The sequence below is a fragment of the Myotis yumanensis genome, unplaced genomic scaffold, assembly GCF_028538775.1.
Source record: "Myotis yumanensis isolate MYYU_CA2020_CCGP unplaced genomic scaffold, mMyoYum1.0.hap1 SCAF_16, whole genome shotgun sequence".
Taxonomy (NCBI): domain Eukaryota; kingdom Metazoa; phylum Chordata; class Mammalia; order Chiroptera; family Vespertilionidae; genus Myotis; species Myotis yumanensis.
Window position 1 is genome coordinate 39,511,050 of NW_027223767.1, and position 20,345 is coordinate 39,531,394.

The window sequence follows — 20,345 nt, forward strand, 5'->3', positions numbered from 1 at the left end:
GGCAGGTGCGTTTGCTGCCCTCGCTGGTGTCTTCATCGCTCCGTGTCAGGGTGGTAAGGCCCCGAGCGGGGAACGGAGTGCAGTGCCCAAGCCCAGCGGAAGGGTGGGAGCCCGGGGGCTCTTGCCCTCGGAAGGGTGGGTAGGGCAAGATGGGGACACAACACAGCTTCTTTTTATTTTTAATATCTATTTTTATTGATTTCAGAGAGGAAAGGACAGGGAGAGTTAGAAACATCAATGGTGAGAAAGAATCATTGATGGGCTGCCTCCTGCAGGCCCCACACGGGGGATCGAACCTGCAACCTGGCCGGGTATTGAACCCTGATCTTCTGGTTCATAGGTCGACGCTCAACCACTGAACCACCCCAGCCGGGCCCAACACAGCTTCTTAATTAGCGTCCAGGACCCAGCGGCTGTGCCTCTGCCCCTTCCCCGACTTGTCTCCTCCCTACAGCCCCTGCAGCAGCTTGGTGCTTGGTGGAGGCAGCCCTGCAGGGAGGGAAGGCAAGAATGCCACTGGGAGAAAGTAACTTCCTCACCAGTGCCCACTGCAGAGGTTGGACCCCAACCCGGGCAGGTGCTGCCACCTGCTGGCCAGAGGGGATGCTGCCCACTGGGGTGTAGGGCTGGGGCTCCAGGTGGCCTGGCTCTGGCTGTTCCCAGGCTGTTCCCAATCTGTCCCAGGGCCTTTGGAGCCCCATACGTGGCCTAACCATGTCGTCACGCCCCTAGGAAAGCAGGCCTTTTTCTAAGGCTACCTTGGGCGTGAGGAGGTGGTGAGGAGGGAGCTGTGAGGACAGGAAGTGGGGGTTGTGGCGGGACCCGGGCACTGGGGAGGACCCTCCAGGTTAGCCATCCTCTGACATTCTTGCATCAAACTCAACAGACCGGGTCACAGAAGAAAGTAATTCTTTGGAATTTTCCAGTCTGCAAAGGGTTTTCATGGTCATTCATTAGGTCCTTTGACCTAAGCATCATGCCTACCTGATAGAAGACACAAGGGCCAGGAGGCCACATAAATAGGAGACAAGACCAGATCTGCTCCTCCTGGAGGAGGCTCAGGGGTACAGTGGGCAGAATCCTGAAGCTTGGCCGCAACCCAAATCAGATCCCTCCACTTCTCTGGGCCTGGAATCGGAATAATCAATGTTATGTCACCTCTAGAGTGTGGCACGTCTAGCAAAGTCCAACACATTCCAGGCATTCATGAAGAGTCATTTTCCCAATGGCTGGGGTAATAGGACACTTTGTTACCTCAATGAGGGGTCCATACCTTTACCCCTCCTGCCAGGTCCCACTAAACCCAGGAAGCAGCTGCTTTCTGCCTTTCTCATCCTGCCCCGGCCCCATCCCAAAGCTCAGCATCTCCTGGCCCAGGCTTTGCCCCTGAGGGTTTGTGGTGAGTTAATAAGCTGGTCTCCGAGGTATGAGCAGCTCTGGGAAATGGGGCGCTAAATATGGCCACCAGAGCATTCACATTTGTCACACTCATTTCTGGCCTTAATAGGCTGCTGGCCAGGGAAAGCTGATGTCTACACTGGTCTAATTGGCTTGGGGGAGGAAGATGGAGTAAGGGGGTGTGATTCTGCCCCAGCACCCCCACCTACTCTCCCAGGGGCATACACGGTCCTCGCTGGAATCCTCCTGGGGCCCCAGGAGAAGTCAGGGCGCTACTGTACCTTCTGGGGCCCAGGCTTCCGTGTGGGAGGAGGCCAAGTGGTATCAGCCAAGCCTGGGCACCTTCATTGGTCCATGATGCTAGGGCAGCCATGGGCAAACTACGGCCCGCGGGCCGGATCCGGCCCGTTTGAAATGAATAAAACTAAAAAAAAAAAAAAAAAGACCGTACCCTTTTATGTAATGATGTTTACTTTGAATTTATATTAGTTCACACAAACATTCCATCCATGCTTTTGTTCCGGCCCTCCGGTCCAGTTTAAGAACCCATTGTGGCCCTCGAGTCAAAAAGTTTGCCCACCCCTGTGCTAGGGGAACAATGGCAGTGCAGGGTATTTCAGATCAACACACTTTATTAAGCACCAACAGCAAGGCAGGCTCTGCACCAGGAAGAGATGAACAAGACAGTCCCTGCCCTCAAAGGGCTTACAATCTAGTAGAGAGGCCAACCAGCTTTGGGCCGATTACTATATTATGGATCCAGATAAAATATGATGGTGGTATCACAGAGCACCTAACCCAGCCTGGGGCTCAGACAGCCTGAGCTGGGAGCCAGTTATGGGGGAAAAACCACACACACAAAAACAATTCCAGGTGGGGGAATAGCACAGCGAAGGCACAGAGGTCAGAAACAGCCTGGTGCACATGGACTCCCAAGAGTTCAGGGCTAGGAGGACAGGGAATGGAAGGTACAGAGTGCGGGGAGGTGGTGAGCAGGGTAAGGGGAGTGCTGGACAAATGCCCAAGGGGGAGAATGGGTCATCCCAGAAGGGGCCTGGCCTCTGCCAACTACCGCGTTGCCCACAGGGAATCCTCACAGCATCCTGTCCAAGGCATCAACCTAAGGGAGGGTCCTGCTTGAAGGTGGTAGCCCTTGGTCCAAAATGATCTGCATGGTCCATGACGGAGGTTTGGGCCACAGTGGAGCATGTGCATGTCCCACCCCAGGGAACCTCCCAGCTTCAAACACTGCGGGGCCACAGGGATAGTGTTCCTCACCCCCACCCACAAGAAACTGATAATAGTCTCCCACGGCTGCTTTCATGTCCCATTGTGGATCCTGTAAGTGGTTCTAGAGGGAGGAGCCCCAGGGAAGGTGGGAAGGAATATCTACGGACAGGGATGTTTCTCTGCCTCAGACAGAATGTACCCCAAAGAAGGGGCAGGGCTCCAGCATATATATATATATATATAGAGAGAGAGAGAGAGAGAGAGAGCGAGCTAGCTGAAGAGGCCGAGAGGAAACAGGATACATTCGTTACCTAGCTTCCGGGGAGATCCAGGAGGCCTGGGGCTTCCTGCCTGGAGTGCCCAGCTAGGGGGAAGGCAGGAGGTAGCGGGTGAGCAAGTAGAGGAGGCTAACAATGCCGGCCAGGCCCGTGAGGACCCCGAGCCTCAGGGGCAGGTACTCTAGGGAGCGCTCCAGCTCGGCGTGCAGAAGGATGACCTGGCGTTTGGTGATGCTCCACTCGCCCGAGTTGTCTAGAACGTGGCGGGCCATGCGGGCTTTGTCCTTCAGGGGCAGCTGAGCACTGATCCGAGCCTCTGCGTCCTCCAGGTTCAGGTTGTTCCGTCGCATCAGGCGTACCAGCTGCGTTTCCCGTTCGCTAAGGACCGGGCAAAAGGGCTGATCAGGCTTTGTAGGCCCCAGCCTCTCTCCCCGCCAGCAAGTGAAAGGGGTGGGCAGCCCCTTCTCGCAAATCAATTTAGGGTCCCATAGACAGGGAAGAGGGCCTGGAAGCTCACAGGCTCCCCCCACCTCACCCTATGCTGTGAGGACTCCGGTAGCATGATGGGCTTAACATACACAGGGGGAAAGGCTGCAAAAGCTGCTTCCTGCCACCTGGGGCCAATCCGCTTTACCACCAGACCTGAGATTTCCTAGTTATAAGATGGGAGGGTCTGATCACCTACATCGGTGACCTTTACTGGAAGTCCTGTGCCTGCAAGCTCAACGCTTTCTGCACTTCCCCAGGGGCGGGGCCTGCCGCATCAAAAATAGCTTCCTGGGCCACCAGAGGCCCCTCTCCCTGCCGCCCACTCCCACTCCCACTCCCCATATTTAGAGCAAAAGGACCCTGCGGGAATGGTGGCTGCTGTGCTTGATGCCACCTGGGAAGAGGGACGGGCAAGCCCAAGAGGCTTCTAGTGGAGCAAGGACTTGCAAACTGGACGCCCCAGTCCTTGGGACAGGACGCAGCACCGCACATTAAGCTGAACAACCCCAGTCTCCCCACTCCAAAGGTAATTCAAAGATACTTCTTAGGCCCACTACGGTGTTACCCGGGTCCCTCCTCAGGAAACTCCCTGTCCTGCCTATGACTGCACGGGAACTGCCCGCTGTACTCTAACACCCCTCTAGCTCCGTGACCACCCAAGCCCCTCAACGGGTACAAAGGAAAAGGGCCGCAGCAGCTGCTTTCTGCCATTGGGGCCTTTGCTTTGCCACCAGGCCTGAGATTTCCCAGTTATACGATGGGATGATAGATCCCTATAACTTGGTCCTCTCTTAGGTCTGGCCTACACCAGAGGGCCTCCTGGGATGTAAAGACAGACCTCAGGACAGATACGACCTGAACACTAGCCAGTTCCGTTCCGATTCTTCTCAAAATGCAGAACAAAATGCTGCAGAAAGTCATTTCTGGCTGGCTGATCAGGGAGACCTTTCAGAAGAGACGGCATTAGTAATGGCCTTGAAAAGTAAGTAGGACTCTGATTGCCTTTGTTATGGGGACAGCGTGCTGTCAAGGTCATGGGGCCAATCCCTGCCTGGCTGAGAACAAGAACTATATCCAACCTTAGAACTATACCGAACAAGAATCTCTCCGGTCTAGGGCTGGGAAAATGGAGATGGCTTAGGGACCCCTGAGTGCACATCCTTTGGAAGGTGTGGCCTAGACCAGAGGGCTTCTTAGAATGTGACCCAGAAATAATCCCATGTGGATAGTTTAAGGATTAATGTTATTTGTAGTAATGAGATTTTTACCAAACACTTACTGGTATTCCACATCATGCTTTGGCAAATGCCCCATACTATTTCAAACGCACCAGGATTAGTGTGACAGGTAAAGGAATCTATGAGGGGAACCTCATTTGTAAATTTACATTGTAAAGTGTAGATCCCTTTTATGAAAAGCAAATAATTACACTCATTTACTTATATCTCTGGCATCTCTTCTGGGCCAGACACCCACATGTGCCAACACTGGGGCATGAATAGCACCCAGGACTTTGGCGAAGGTTCCTTGGCTGGTAAGTGGGGCTGGGGGGTCTCCAGGAGAATGGGAAGAATCTGCCAAGCCCCATTTATCTGCCAGGAGCCATAGCTACCTCTGCCCTTAGCAAACAGACCAACCTCGAAGGAAAGTACAGGAAGACGCCCTAACCGGTTTGGCTCAGTGGATAGAGCATCAGCCTGCTGACTGAAGGGTCCCAGGTTCGATTCCGGTCAAGGGCATGTACCTTGGTTTCGGGCACATCCCCAGTAGGGAGTGTGCAGGAGGCAGTTGATCGATGTTTCTCTCTCATCGATGTTTCTGGCTCTCTATCCCTCTCCCTTCCTCTCTGTAAGAAATCAATAAAATATATTTTTTTAAAAAAAGAAAGTGCAGGAAGAGGAAGGCGGCAAGGGTAGGTGATTGCAGATGCCATCTCTTTTCTCACCTGCACGCAAGATCCTTTTTACTTGGATCCCTTGGTACAAAGTTCCAATTGTATTAAGACGCCAAGGCAAGAGAATTCCAAGTCTTCCTGGAGTTTGCTTGGCCTCAGTTGATAGTCTTTCAGAAACGGGACAAAGAACCCAGAGAGGTTGCAGGTTTACAGGGGGAGACATGGGCCCAAGTGGGAGCTATAAGGAAGCCTGTGTCTCCGCACCAGGCTCAGCGGACTCAGCCGAGGTTTTAAATGACAGTCTGTGGTGGGGAGCTGGGGGGTGGTAGGGAGCTGGGGGGCAGGGTGGTGCTCAGGGCACTGAGCACTCGAGGCCCCATCTCTAGTTTTCCAGAAACCTCCCAAGCATTGGTCTCGTGAGAGCCACTCAGTGCCCAAGCGCCCACAGAGCCAAGTGCCCACCCTGTGTCTGCTTTCCTTGTGGGCGGCATCCGGGAAGTTTCTGGGAGACAGACACTCATCTCTGCTCTCACCCCCCTGGGACTATGACTCATTTTTTTCCGACAGTTTGATCCTCCTCTGATTGTCAAACCTGGATCCGGGTTTGCTTCATATCCTGGGGGATTCTGAGAACAAAGCTCCTTTCTTAGCTGGGCTCTGACAGTTCCCTCTCTGCAACTTTCCATCCAGAGGTGTTGCCAGTGGGGGACCTTGGACAAATTCTGTTACCTCTCCCCATGTACACCACCCTTCCCTCCCCCGCACCCCCCGCCACACACACACACACACACACACACACACACAGTTTTCTCTTCTATAGCGCAGAAGTATCAACCTGAATACTTCACGTTGAAAAGTAAATTGGGTGAAGTAGTAAGGGTGGGAGCCGTTTGGAAAATTGAGAAGTGCTGGAGGAGGGAGAAGGGATCCAGTGAATAACAACATGGTAGCCCAAGGCAAGGCTTGGAATCTGGGCTGAAGTGCCTCCAACAGCCAGCAGGGGGAGCCCTTCCCAAGCACTAGAGAAGCCTGGGGGCCCATCCCTTCCTACACCTTCCCCGGGGCATATCTGGGTCAGACACAGAGGTTGGTTTCCGTAGGCTCTGGGCGCTGCCGCCCCTACCCCCTGTGCTTCCTGGCCGCCCTGTGGGGAAAGGGCACAGTGATGAGGGCCATTTCTCAGGGACATGCCTTACTCCAGGGATCCCCCATCCTGGCCTCAGTTAGGCCAGGCAATGCCACACACTCACCAGTACACCACCACTGTGTGCTTCATGTACTTGAGCAGTTTCTTGGTCTCAAACAACAGAGGGATATCCAGAATCACGTAGCGGTATCCTGGAGAAAAGGTGGGAAAGCCACAAGGTCAGGTCTGCAAGCACACACTGAGGACTTACTATGTGTTAGGTGTGGGAACTGAGTTCGCCACTGGCTCCTACCATTGAAAGCTCCCCAGAGAGGGGGAGGCCTTCCAAGGATAGGCATAACCTGACAGCCAGCCGGTTCCATTCAGAGCAGAATGCTGCACAAAGTTGTTTTTGACTGGATGAGCAGGAAAGACCTTGTAGAAGGAATGGCATTTGTACTGGCCTTGCAAGGCATGTAGGACTTCCGATACCTGAAAATGAATGGGTGAAAGTCAGGGTTCCAGGAATGGGGAACCGCAGATCACACGGAAAGCAAGGTCCTATTGCTCCGGCTGAAGGGGAGGCCTGGAGCAGTGGGAGGCAAAACTGACGAGGTGATCAGGCGGGCACAAAGCACTGAGTTCACCTTGAACTTAAATCCAGAGTTATTTCTGAGGAGGGAAATGACACAGCCAAAACTGTAGGAGACTGGGGAGAGTTTCCAGGAGTGACTGGGCCCTTTCTGCCCTGCTTCACCCACCTTTGTTTAAAAAAAAAAAAAAAAAAAGTTCTTCCCCAACAGCCAGGTCCAAGCCGGGCTCCCTGCTGCAGAGTCCCGTATGGCTCTCTACCAGTTCTCCACGAGAGACTCACATGGGGGTGGCAGCAGCAGCCCCGACAGGAAAGACGCTGCTTCTTAGGGTCAGAGGCAGACCTCCAGCCTGGGAATGCAGGGGTGGGTCTGGAGGTGCGACGGTGGTTATGGCTAAGACTAACCTAACTCCAGGGGGACAAAAGCACTGGCTGGCCCTCCTGCTACAAGCCAGGGCCAGTCAATCGTGGCACCCTCACCCCTGTGAGTGGGCACATCCCTGGCTGCCCACCCAGCAATACTGTGGGCTCCACACTCTTAGTTCTCTTTATGCCAGTGAGCCCGGTGTAGGTGTCATAAAGCTGGCGGGGGTCCAGGAGCCGTAAGAGGAAGGAACAGGCACTGCTCTGCCTAGAGACCCCGGCCTGGCTTGGATGGTGTCCCACTGCAAACACTTCCGCCTACAGAACCAGACACACATCACACACCGGTTCCAAGGTTGCCAGGGGTGATGCAGGGAACAGTGACAACACAAGCTACTGGGTTTCCTGCTCCCTGGGATCTATTGCTCAGGAAACCTCCTACTCAACGAGGGTTAAAAGAATGGGCCCTGATAACACGCCTGGGTTTGAAGCGCCCCACTTTCTTACCATGTCACTTTGGGCCCCTTAATAAACCTCATCTGTGTAAATGAGTGAAAAGACTACCTACTTCAAAGAAGATGGGAAGGATTAAATGAAGGAAGTCATGTAGACCACACCGCACCCCCTCACCCAGACCCTCATTAAGTGCTCCATAAATGATGGTTATTATGACTACTGTTCTCTGAAAGGGGAGGCCTGCAGTACTGGCTCCCCCGCTGCCCCTCCGCCCCCAAACTCGGAACAGGAGCCAGGGCCAGATCCTCTCTGGGCCTCTTATCTCTCTTTCCTGCTCTGCTCCCATCCCTTCCTCTCCCCTCACTGCCCTTTCTCCTCTGCCCCTCTCGGGAGCTCGCGGCCAGTTCTTTGGTTCACCGGCAAAAGGGCTTTTCAGCTGTCACATCCCTCCTGCTTGATAAGCTCTGCAAACTATCCTGACTCTATTAAGACATCCGCCTGCCTACACAGAGACCTCCCCAACAGCTGGTGATCTTATCTGACGTTTGATTATACCAACTCTGACAGTTGTATTTGTTACAGTCATCGGGGAAAAGCTGGGACTGTGGAAGCCACAGCTGTCGTCCCCATTTTTCACCTTATCGAGCTGAAAAGAGCTTTCCGGCTTTTATTTAAGTGGTGGTGGCTGGCGAGAGGGGAGGCTGGGTGGATGACACCGCGGGAGGACTTTGGAGCAGGTGACATTATCCGGCTTAATTTCATAAGGGGAAAGCCACTGTTCGCTCAAAGCCCTGCAGATGTCCTTGCAACTGGCCTGGGAGTGAACGCGAAAGGGCACAAATGAAAGGCAGAAGGTTTCGCGCCTGGTGGGGGCAAGAGGGGATCCTGGCACAGACGCAAGAGGCAGAACAAAAAAGGAATCTAGAGACTCTCCTTGAGGAAGGAGGAAGGGAGGAAGGGAAGGGAGGAAGGGCAGGGAGGGAGGGAGGAAGGGAAGGGAAGGGAGGAAGGAAGGAAGGGAGGGAGGGAGGGAGGAAGGGAGGAAGGAAGGAAGGGAGGGAGGGAGGAAGGGAGGAAGGAAGGAAGGGAGGAAGGGAGGAAGGGAGGAAGGAAGGAAGGAAGGGAGGGAGGAAGGGAGGAAGGAAGGAAGGGAGGGAGGGAGGAAGGGAGGAAGGAAGGAAGGGAGGGAGGGAGGGAGGGAGGAAGGGAGGAAGGAAGGAAGGGAGGAAGGGAAGGGAAGGGAGGAAGGAAGGAAGGGAGGGAGGGAGGGAGGGAGGAAGGGAGGAAGGGAGGGAGGGAGGGAGGGAGGAAGGGAGGAAGGAAGGAAGGGAGGAAGGGAGGAAGGGAGGAAGGAAGGAAGGGAGGGAGGGAGGAAGGGAGGAAGGAAGGGAGGGAGGGAGGGAGGAAGGGAGGGAGGGAGGGAGGGAGGAAGGGAGGAAGGGAGGAAGGAAGGAAGGGAGGAAGGGAGGAAGGAAGGAAGGGAGGGAGGGAGGAAGGGAGGGAGGGAGGGAAGCAGGCCTGTGGCAAGGTACTGAGATGCAGAGCAAAAGCTGGTCCAGCAGGGAGGATGCACCATGGATGTCTGTGAAGTCATCCCTTTCCTCTGGAGAAAGGTTCTGGCCAGACGGGGGTGGGGTTCCCCGCTCTGTACATGAGAACTTGATGCCTGAGGAAGTAAGGGATTTGGCCATGATCACAGAGCAAAAGCTAGAAGGAAACCTAGAAGCCTCGCTCATACCCCCCAGGAAGGAAAGTCTCAGCATCATGACTGACAGTGGGGGGACAAGCAGCCAGGCCTTCAACACTGAGACGCCGACCGGAGGCCACAAACGCCAGAGGCTGCAGGGGCCCTAGGCTAGCCTCTCGCCTGATCCCAAGCCACTGCTCTCTGCTCACCCACTTCTCCTGGTCACCGACTCCATCGTGGACAGTAAGTATTAGGTCCCCCTGCCCAACACCGTCCTGAAGAACAGGACCCGAACTGTGGCCTCTGGTTGGGGAGAGGTTAGCAACAGCTGTGGAAGGTTCCTGCCAACCGACCACAGACCCTGCTTTTCAAACCTCTCCTCTTCTTTCAGTCCAGCAGGCACCTGGCTGCGTGTGCACATGCCAGGCAAACTCCACTGAGCCCTGCCCCTGACCCTCAGAACCCTCCACCACCCGCCCTGGCCATCCTGGGTCCTCTCCAATCTCCTCTCTGCTAACTCACTTTCCCAGGAGGCTTGACCGGCACCAAATCCGACTCTGACTGTGGTTTCTATTTGTGGGGTGATGGACAGTCACTGACGTGGGCTCTTAGTCACCCTAACAGCTCTGCAAGGTTGGCATTATTAGTCTCACAATGCAGATGAGGAAACAGGCAGAGGGGTTGGCTCGTGGACAAAGCCAAACAGCTAGAAACGCTGAGGGCCAGGCCTTAAACTCAGGTCTTACGACCCCATTATTCATCAGCTGTTATTACTCCCATCCCTGCTAGAAAAATCAACTCCCTTCCTGGGGATCATGCCTCAAAAGGGTCTCTTCTCATTAAACTGTCAACCTCCTTAAGAGTTGAGGGGCATGTGCTCCTTTCCTCTGGGACTGGTACGGGGCTCTGCATAGGGGGGGGAGGGGGGGGGCGGGGTGCCAATACTGTGAACTCTACAGCCTTTCTGCAGAGGAGAAGGGCCCTGGCCCTGGCCCTGGCCCTGGCCAGAGAGGGCTTTGCCCACACCTGTCCCAGGCCCTGGGTCTTACCCCGAAGGAAGTACTTGAAGGTCTCCTTCATCATTTCCTTGCGGATCTCAGGGTGAGTGATGGTGTTGAGCAGATGCCGCCGGTCGGGCTGGTTAAATATCAGGTCCCCCAGGACCTTGCGATTGATGTCTCCATTCTCCAACAAGACCTCAGTGCCAAAAGCCTCCACGATGCGCCGGTGGGCGGGGCATCCTGGCTGCACAACTGTGGCAAGAGAGGAAGGCTGGATCACTCTTCGGAGCCTCTGGGCCAGCCAGAGGACCCTAAACAACTAGAGGCAAAATGATGGGGGAGAACAGGGTGCTCCTTTCAATAGAAGCAACAAGAAATGAGGGGAAGGAAGAGAGCAAAGTGCACAGAGTCCCTCAAGTTGGTCATGGGGTGAAGTGAAGGCGGGGAGACATCTAACGAGGAGATAGAGGAATAAAGAGGAAAGCGAGAGGACAAGCATGAGGCAGGGAGCAGGACATCAGACAGGGTCAAAGGAAAGTCTTCCCAGACTCTGAGGCCTTGGAAGGCCTTATAAAAAGGAAGCACAAGGGAGCTGCCATGTGTAACCCCACAACGTGACCCCTCCACTCACCATGTCGGGCGATGACGTCGACATCAATCACTGCGCAGCCCAGCTGCTGGAACACCTGGAGCACTGAGCTCTTGCCTGAGGCAATGCCCCCTGTCAGGCCCACCAGGAACATCTTCCCAGGGACAGGCGGTCAGTGAGCCCAGAGTCCCAGAAGTTGGACAATCGCTGGAGTAGGCAAGCTCAGCCAATCAGGATGAGCCACCACAGGAATGCCAGAAGGACCTGCCTGTGGGACAAGAGCAGGCCTGATCAGTGCTGGGAGAGGAAGGCCAAGGCAGGGGAGGGAGACACAGCCTGGCTGGGCAGTCAAGCCCAGAGCTTGGGGAGCTCCGGGTCCATCCTGAAACCGAAAACCCTTTCAGGAAAGGCCTCCAGTATTATTTAAAAACGCTCATACAGACGGCAAACGAACACAGTCTACATTTAGCAAAGAGCTGAGGAGGCAGAACAAGGTCAGGTGCTGTTAAGCAGTGTGCTTTCTGGAGGTGGCAGTCACTGGGGCAGGCGCACTTCCAGTAGGAAGGGGACACCTGTGACCCAAGGCACTCTCCCAGGCCCACAGAGCAACCCTCCCTCCCCAGCCTCCGCTTTGTTTTAAACTGATTTGAGGGAGAAGAAGAGGGAGAGAGAGGGGGAGAAGGAGGGAGGGAGAGAGAGAGAGAGGGAGGGAGGTAGGCAGAGAGAGAGAGAGAGAGAGAGAGAGAGAGAGATGAAGGAGAAACACTGATCGGCTGCTACCTGCACGTACCCTGAGGGGGGATTGAGCCCACAACCTGGGCATGTGCCCTGACCGGGAATGGAACCAGTAACCTCTTGGTGCACAGGAAAGACACTCAATCAACTGAGCCACCCCAGCCAGGGCCCCAGCCTCCACTTTCTATTCTGGCACACTTAGGCTCTCAGAAAGAAATGGCCGGCCTGCGCCACCCTAACACCAGCAGTAGGACTATCTGGGTGGCTAATCTAGACCGAGATGAGTAATCCCTCCTCCTCAGCCAAGAAGTGGACCAGATGAAAACCTCAATGGCAAGCAGTGGTTCAGTGGCCACTACGTCTGAGGTTTAGAGAAGTATGGGTCTTGCCAAAGAGGAGTGTGAGGAAGGGATGACAGGCTTGGGGTGGGGATAACTTTGAGCTTGGTGTGACTTGCAGCTCTCAGACTGAGCAGCAGCCTACAGCACAAAGGTTAGGAGCACGGACCTCTTCAAATCCAGTTCCTGGCTTACATGCTGTGCAACCCCAGGCCAGTCACTTGCCTCTCTGAATCTCAGTTTTCTCACCCATAAAACGGGGATGATAGAATCTGTCTCAGAGGCTGTTGTGCAGACTGAATGAGAAAATGTTTATGAAACTCTTGGTACACTGCCTGATACCGTAAAGGAAGTGAGGATGGTGATGTGGGGTGGGAAGTGGGGGTGAGTCAGATTGCAAGGGGAAAAAAAACTTCCATAAAATTATGTCCACATCCCTGCAACCTCAAGACTATCTAACAATAGATTAGACATCGTCCTGATACCCCTAAGTTGCAGGTTCGATCTCTAGTCAAGGCACATACAAGAATCAACCAATGAATACATGAATAAGGTAAACACAAGTTGACGTTTCTCTCTCTCTCTCTCAAAAAAAAAAAAAAAGTCATGTTGCATTATCTGAAGTCACAGGGTTACCATGTCTTGAACTTTGTTCCCAGCCTGAAATAAATTAAGTTGAAGGTCAGGTCTTCCCACCCTTCCTTCAGCGTCAAATCACATCTCCAGAACCTTGAAATCTGTCGTGACTTTCTGTTGTTGTTGTTAAACAGCAGATTTACTGTCCTAATTACATTTTGCTTGAGCTTATACTGAAAGGAGTTTGCTCCCCTGAGGACACACCAAATGAGGGGGAGGCAGCTGCTCAGATGAGGGCTGAGTGGGTGGGTGGCTTGGAGCAGCACAGGGACCAACCTAAAAGCTTAAATCTACCCGAGCTCCTTCTCCCGCAGGGAAGCCAGGGCGGAGAGAGGGAATATCCACAGCTTCATCATCCAGACGGAGAGCTCTAAGTTATTAAGCCATTTACAAGGCATTTCTTCTCCATCTGAGACTGGAGTCATCTGCAGGCGTCTCCCTCCAGCCCACAAAAAGGAGTGAAGGATAGGTTCCGTTGTCAAAAAAAAAAATGTGTTCATCTACTCGGCTGAAGTTGGACAGCCTTTTTAATCCCAACTTTGTCCTGTTGTCTCTGAATCAGCCTGCCACTCTTCTGGCTGAAGACCCATCTGGAACAACGGGAATGGGACTTGAGAATAGGTCGTGGCGGAGTGAAAAGGCAAAGGCTAGTTCTCCACAGTCCTGACATCTCAGAAAACATGGAAAGCAAGCCTCGGTCTCAGGGCTTTGCCAGAGTGGGTTGAAAGGGCCTGGAAGGCCATGCGGCTGAGACTACCTCCTGCTGGTCCACAGAACCAGGACCCTGTCGAAACCGATGGAGTCCCAATGCTGGGGACGACGGTGCCCCGGCAGTTCCGCTGTGTAACAGGCTTGGGATAGACTCTAACTCTGCACTTACAGCAGCAGAGATGGAGGACCAGAGAGGGGAAGGGACTGGCCCAGAGCCACAGCTGTTCGTGGAGGCTGGATAGAATTCAAGGCCCCTAACACTGAGTCTAGAACCCTGCTTTTCTGTACTCAGGGAACGAAAATTAATTAACCTTTAGTCTAGGACAGTGGTTCTCAACCTTTTGGCCCTTTAAATACAGTTCCTCATGTTGTGACCCAACCATAAAATTATTTTTTAAAAATATATTTTATTGATTTTTTACAGAGAGAAAGGGAGTGGGAGAGTTAGAAACATCGATGAGAGAGAAACATCGATCAACTGCCTCCTGCATACCCACCACTGGGGATGTGCCCGCAACCAAGATACATGCCCTTGACCAGAATCGAACCGGGGACCCTTGAGTCTGCAGGCTGACGCTCTATCCACTGAGCCAAATCGGTCAGAGCCATAAAATTATTTTCATTGCTACTTCATAACTGTAATGTTGCTACTGTTATGAATCGTAATGTAAATATCTGATATGCAGGATGGTCTTAGGCAACCCCTGTGAAAGGGTCGTTTGACCGCCAAAGGGGTCACGTCCCACAGGTTGAGAACCACTGGTTTAGGACATACTAAGGATGGTGAATCTGCAGGCAAATCAATGCAGAGCCAAAGAAAAATGATTTCTCGATCATATTGGCGTTTTCCCTCGGCAGAATAAGGGTGGGGTCTTATGGACAGCAAACAGGGCACAGATGTACATTCCAGGCTCAGCTCAGCCCAGGCTCCTGGGGTAACTAATGAATATCTGCCCTTCTCCGTGCCTTGGACCATCTGCGGAAACAGACCAACAGCTGCTTGGCCTCCGTCAGGAAGGCCAAGGGGACGTGGAGCACAGGCCCTGGCCCCCTGGCTTAAAGGGGCTAGAGGTAGACACATAACAGCTGTTCCTGTCCAGCAAACCCCTCCGTACCCATCCTTCACTAACCACTGGCTGAGCTCCTCAGGGGGCTTTGCATCGTGATGCCAGGGACCCCTCAGGCAACCAAAGGAAAACACAGGTCTCGCCCCTCAGGAAACCTGGAGAGACAGACAGTAACAAAGGCCACCTGCTGACGGGCAAGGGAGAGCAGTCATGTGGTACTCACCCTGCGCCTGGATGTGTGTGTGTGTGTGTGTGTGTACCCACTCACAGGTTTGCTCACAAGTCTGCCCAGGAGGGAGCTGCAGCCAAGAGCCCACTGTCCCTCAAGGCTTACTAAGAAGGAAATGAAAGCTTAGGTTCCAAGCTGCCTCTAAGTCCCACCCAAACCTGTCCCCGAGGCTCCTCGAGGCACCATGGAGAAGTGATCGCCTCTGGTAACCTTTGATGATCCTCTTCCTGCTCCGGCTCAAGTCCATGCTCCAGAACCTGCTCATTTCTCCTTATTCCATGGCCATCTACACAGAGGAACTCCTAAAGCTGGCTCTGATCCGAATCCCCTCGGAAACGTTAGAAAAGGTACAGAAACCCAGGCTCCACCCCAGCCCCCTGAATCTGAGTCTAGGGTGGGACTTAGCATCCCAGCCAGCCAGGCACCAAGCCGCTGCTAAAATGCCAAGTCGTGGGCTGGAAGTGGAGAGGCCTGGGTCCCAGTCTCTGAACTCTGCCATGAAACTACCTGTACGACTGCAGGTAGTTTGGGGTAAGCTGAGCCCCAAACATCTGCCCTTCTCTGAACCCTGGTTTCCACACCTGTAAATGAGAGAAACGGGACTTCCATTGCTTATACCAGCACCAGCTCCTGGGGGAGGCTGTGAGTCACACTCTCTGAAAGCGCTCTCCCGACCAACCAAAGGCTGGCACGACCTTGGGGCCTGGGAATCAACACCCAGAGCTGTTCACAGAAGTACTTTGTACTTTTATTTGTGTCACTGTTTCCAGCACATCAGATAAAATAAGCTCCGTGAGGCCACAGGCTATGTCCATTTGGCACCCTTTTTCTCCAGCATCTAGCATAGTGTCTAATGCAGTGGTTCTCAACCTTCCTAATGCCACGACCCTTTAATACAGTTCCTCATGTTGTGGTGACCAATTTCATTGTTACAAATTGAACATAATTAAAGCATAGTGATTAATCACAAAAACAATATGTAATTATATATGTGTTTTCCGATGGTCTTAGGCGACTCCTGTGAAAGGGTCGTTCGACCCCCAAAGGGGTCGCGACCCACAGGTTGAGAACCGCTGGTCTAATGCCTGTCTGTCACTTACCAGGTGAGTGACATTGGTCAGGTTACTTAACCTTTCTTCGATTCATCTGCAAAATGGAGCTAATGGCACCTACTTTCAGTTGCTGTGAAGAAGAAATGAGTTAACACACGTAAAGGGTCTAGAATAGCACCTGGCAACACATTAAGCACGCAACCAATGTTCTTGATTAGTTATGAGAGAGTGTTTGATAACTATTTATAGAATGAATGACTGAATGACCAGGAAAGGGGAGGGGAAATGCTTGGGGTCACATTCTCCTGTCAGTGCCAAAGGGGAGGCTGAACCCAAACTCCCAGCTACTCCATTTCCCATCACAATGTGCTGCTTGCTGCTAGTCAATCCCTTCTGGAAAAAAAAAAAATGGAAACAAACAAAACACCCAATGGGTTAAACAGCATAAGGAATTGATACCTGAATGAATACTCTTCCTTTCCTCCCTTGGGAGAACTGAGGGCTTCCGTTGGAAGTGAGTTCTATGCTTTGCATCTCCCAATCTACAACCCAAACCTGCTTGTGCTGGGGCAGGACCTGGCTCCCTCATTAGCTGGCAACTTCGTTTCTTCCTCCCTTTGTGGCCCCTCAGGATCTCATACTGGGCATGACTGACCAGCCATGAATTGCTCTTCAAAGGGTATGTATCCATTTTGCTCCAATGATCAATATAATCATTCATGAATATGAGTCACTACCTGTCTAGGGACCCAATTATTTTCTCGTGGAAGCAGTGGTTGCAAAGATATGTTGTTTTCCAGCTAACTAGTAAGTGCTATTTTTATCTGTGGTTTCCCCATTGCTAATCTTGTCTGATTGGTGAGATGTTGCTGTTTAAACCTGAGTCCAAGTTCCCTCTCCTGCTTGGTCTGTTTCGTTACCACCTTCTCCAGGCTGCCAATTATTTGAAGGGGCCCCAAGTCAAGGGGTTGGCAGTCAGTATTCCTCTTCCTTCTTCCCTTGCCAACACCCAGGGAAGGGCGGGAACAGGTCTCTCCTCTTGAGCACTCTCTAAGCACAAACCATCACTCCAGAGAGCTTTTATGGGCGAGCGGGGAGGCTGTTCGGACTGGACTACAATGCTGGCATTTATGCAGAAAAAGGATCAAAGGGACTGTCACCTCTTAGGAACTTCAAAGTCACAGGGACCTTCGCTGACATCTCAACTCGGTCCCCTAAACCAGCCCTGTGGCCTTGGGCAATACGCCAGCATTGTGGAATTCTGCTAACTTGCGTATAAAACAGGATTAATAATGACTACTCACAGGGGTTTTGTCAGGATTCGATGAGGGAACATATATCATGGTCACCTCATCTTCCGCAACTCATGTCACTGAAGTCTACTCTATGTCCCTAAAGGGCACCTTCATCCTTTCAATTGCTTTGGCCAAAAACCCGAGTGTCCTCCTGGCTCCTGGCTCACAATCTCTATCCAGCCCATCAGTGCCCCCTGCCAACTCTGCCGCCCACCTCCACAACCAGGCCAGACACCCCCTTTCCATCTACCACCATCATCTTGCTCCCAGGTTACTGCAGTGGCCTTTGAGTGATTTCCTTGCTACCACCTTTGTTCCCCAACAGTCTCTTCATAATATATCAGCTAAGCCAGTGTGTCCCTTTAAAAATGCAAGTCTCTCGCCCTAACCGGTTTGGCTCAGTGGGTAGAGTGTCGGCCTGCGGTCTGAAAGGTCCTAGGTTCAATTCTGGCCAAGGGCATGTGCCTTGGTTGCGGGCACATCCCCAGTAGGAGGTGTGCAGGAGGCAGCTGATCGATGTTTCTCGATGATCAATGTTTCTAACTCTCTATCCCTCTCCCTTCCTCTCTGTAAAAAATCAATAAAATATATAAAAATGCAAATCTGATGACGTGACTGCTATGCTCAAAATCCTCCAATGGCTCTCATCTCACTTAGAGTGCAAGTCAAACCCTGATTCAGGTAGATGCTCAACACTGAGCCACACAGGCCGGATATGAACCAACTTCTTTCTTTCTTTTTTTAATATATTTTTATTGATTTCAGAGGGGAAGGGAAAGGGAGAGACAGAGAAACATCAATGATGAGAATCATTGATCAGTTGCCTCCTGCACGCCCCCTACTGGGAATTGAGCCCACAACCCAGGCATGTGCCTTTGACCAGAATCAAACCCAGGACCCTTCAGTCCTCAGGCCGACACTCTATCCACTGAGCCAAACCAGTGAGGACTGAAACAACTTTTTCAATGCATACAGACACGGAATAAAAAAGCTGTGCTCATTTATAGAATGAAAGCATGAACTAAAACAAGTACTTCCACTCAGCTTGTGAAAAGAAGCATTTCAAAGAAAACTTTTTATGTTTAACAATTATCAAAACTAGTAATATATTTTTGATCAATGGTGTATTTTAAATTGTAAAAATTCAATCTCAAGGAAAATGTTTAATATTATGACAACACAATTTTCAAAAATGTTTTAATTTTTGTTGCAGAGAAGTAGGATGACAAACCAAAGGCTTCCAAGCATAAAATCTATTATACTAGAAAAAAAAATTATGTGGAGGAAATAAAACAAATAGTTCAAGAATGAAAAAGGAACGATGCAAAATTTCAACTGTTAAATAAAAACTGGTTCGTGTATTTTTTCCCCCCCAAAGGATGAGGGAAATCAAATCACTATGGTATTTAGATTCCACTGAAGATTTAAGTTCCTGGTGTTTTATTTTTTTAATGTCAATGCTTACAATTAACTATAAATTATATCCTTTGCAACTACTAAAACTTTCAGAGAAAAATTCCAGCTACCTAAAAATGTGCAAGTGGGTAGTTTTCAGAACCAACCTACGCTTGCTGTTTGCCTGCCTTCAGCTATCAGCCCTCATCTTTTCTCCTTAAAGCACAGGGAAGGAAGACCCTCTAAGTTTTATCCAGGGCAGTTCTGACTGCTCAAGATAGAAGCGGATTTGGTGGGAATTTAGGGCCCTGCGAGGAAAAAACCACCCAACCGACTGGTCCGCTTTCTATTCATCAGCCAGCTCTCTCTCTAGCATTTCACTGTTTTCCAGGCCTTTGTTTGTACCCCGCTGAATCAATCTGATTTATTCAGGTAAAAATCACCAGCCCATATTCAAAAGCTTCCATTTCCTCAACTTTAGGACTTAGTCAAAGTTAATTTGGGTGAAAATTTCCCCAGAAGTAGGGGAGAGAGAAAACTCTTTGAAAACTTCGTAAGCAAACTCAATGTCAAAGGTGCCAACGCCTCTATTCGGGAAGCTGGGAAAGGAAGATAAGGCAGGCGGTCCAGCCGCCCTCTATGCGCCAAGGGGGTTTTCACTAAAACTTTACAACATGTCTAGCCTCCTGGGGAAGAGAGAAGCGAGGGGTGCCCGTCTGAAAAGCGAAGATGATCACTCAGAAAAACGTCCATCCACCCTGACATAGGTATCATTCTCATTTTTTCAGATGAGCAAACTGAGAGTCGGAATAGTACCCAAAGCCACAAAATTGGACACGGCAGAGGCTGGATTCAAAAATGAACTTTAGGTCTGACCACAAAGCTCTAGAGCAGTGGTTCTCAACCTTCCTAATGCCGAGACCCTTTAATACAGTTCCTCATGTTGTGGTGACCCCCAACCATAAAATTATTTTCGTTGCTACTTCATAACTGTAATGTTGCTACTGTTATGAGTCGTAATGTAAATATCTGATATGCAGGATGTTATTTTCATTGTTACAAATCGAACATAATTAAAGCACAGTGATTAATCACAAAAACAATATGTACTTATATATGTGTTTTCCGATGGTCTTAGGCGACCCCTGTGAAAGGGTCGTTCGACCCCAAAGGGGTCGCGACCCACAGGTTGAGAACCGCTGCTCTAGAGTGAAGTGGCTTTGGCCTGAACCTGGGTTTGAATCCACACTTTCCATCTCTTTCTGCTTGTAAACCTTTCTCCACAGCTGTCAAGCGGGGAAAATTAACACCTTGCTCAGTAGGGCTGCTGTCCAGGCAGTGAGCCATAGGTGTCAGTCAAAGCGTTGGATCCGGTGGCTGCCACATAGTAGGTGCTCAATGAACTGCAGCCAAGGCTTGAAAAAAAGGCGCGTACTCCACACCACGCAGCACGCCTGGGGCCCCTCCGGCGGTGGTTCTGTGCGCCCAGAGCCCGGCCCAGCTCAGGACACGGGCCGGGTGTCCCGGAAACGGGAGAAAACAAGGCCAGCCCGCCCGATCCCCGGGGGCCCAGCCACCAGCCCCCCCAACCCCCGCCCACGCGGCGTGCTACTTACCCGGGGCCTCTGATCCGGCCGCTGCCGCCGCCGCTCGCCCAATCTCAGAGGCGCTTACTGGGTGGTAGGCGGGGCTTCGTCAGCGCGCGCTCGCGAGCCGGAAGTCCGATTAGCGGAAGGGGCGGGACCGAGAGCGGGCGTGCTGGGGGGAGTGGGCGGGGAAAGAGA

General features: G+C 52.0%; 1 protein-coding gene across 1 annotated transcript; it reads right to left on the reverse strand.

Moving 5' to 3' along the window:
- Positions 1-1,851: 1,851 nt before the first annotated feature.
- DCAKD (dephospho-CoA kinase domain containing) lies at positions 1,852-20,247 on the reverse strand. Its single transcript, XM_070392971.1, has 5 exons — positions 20,178-20,247; positions 11,146-11,371; positions 10,563-10,766; positions 6,540-6,627; positions 1,852-3,284 (listed from the first exon to the last, which is right to left on the reverse strand). Exons 2-5 carry the CDS (start codon positions 11,255-11,257, stop codon positions 2,993-2,995), a joined length of 696 nt encoding a protein of 231 aa, XP_070249072.1. The 5' UTR covers positions 11,258-11,371; positions 20,178-20,247; the 3' UTR covers positions 1,852-2,992.
- Between the last annotated feature and the right edge of the window lie 98 nt (positions 20,248-20,345).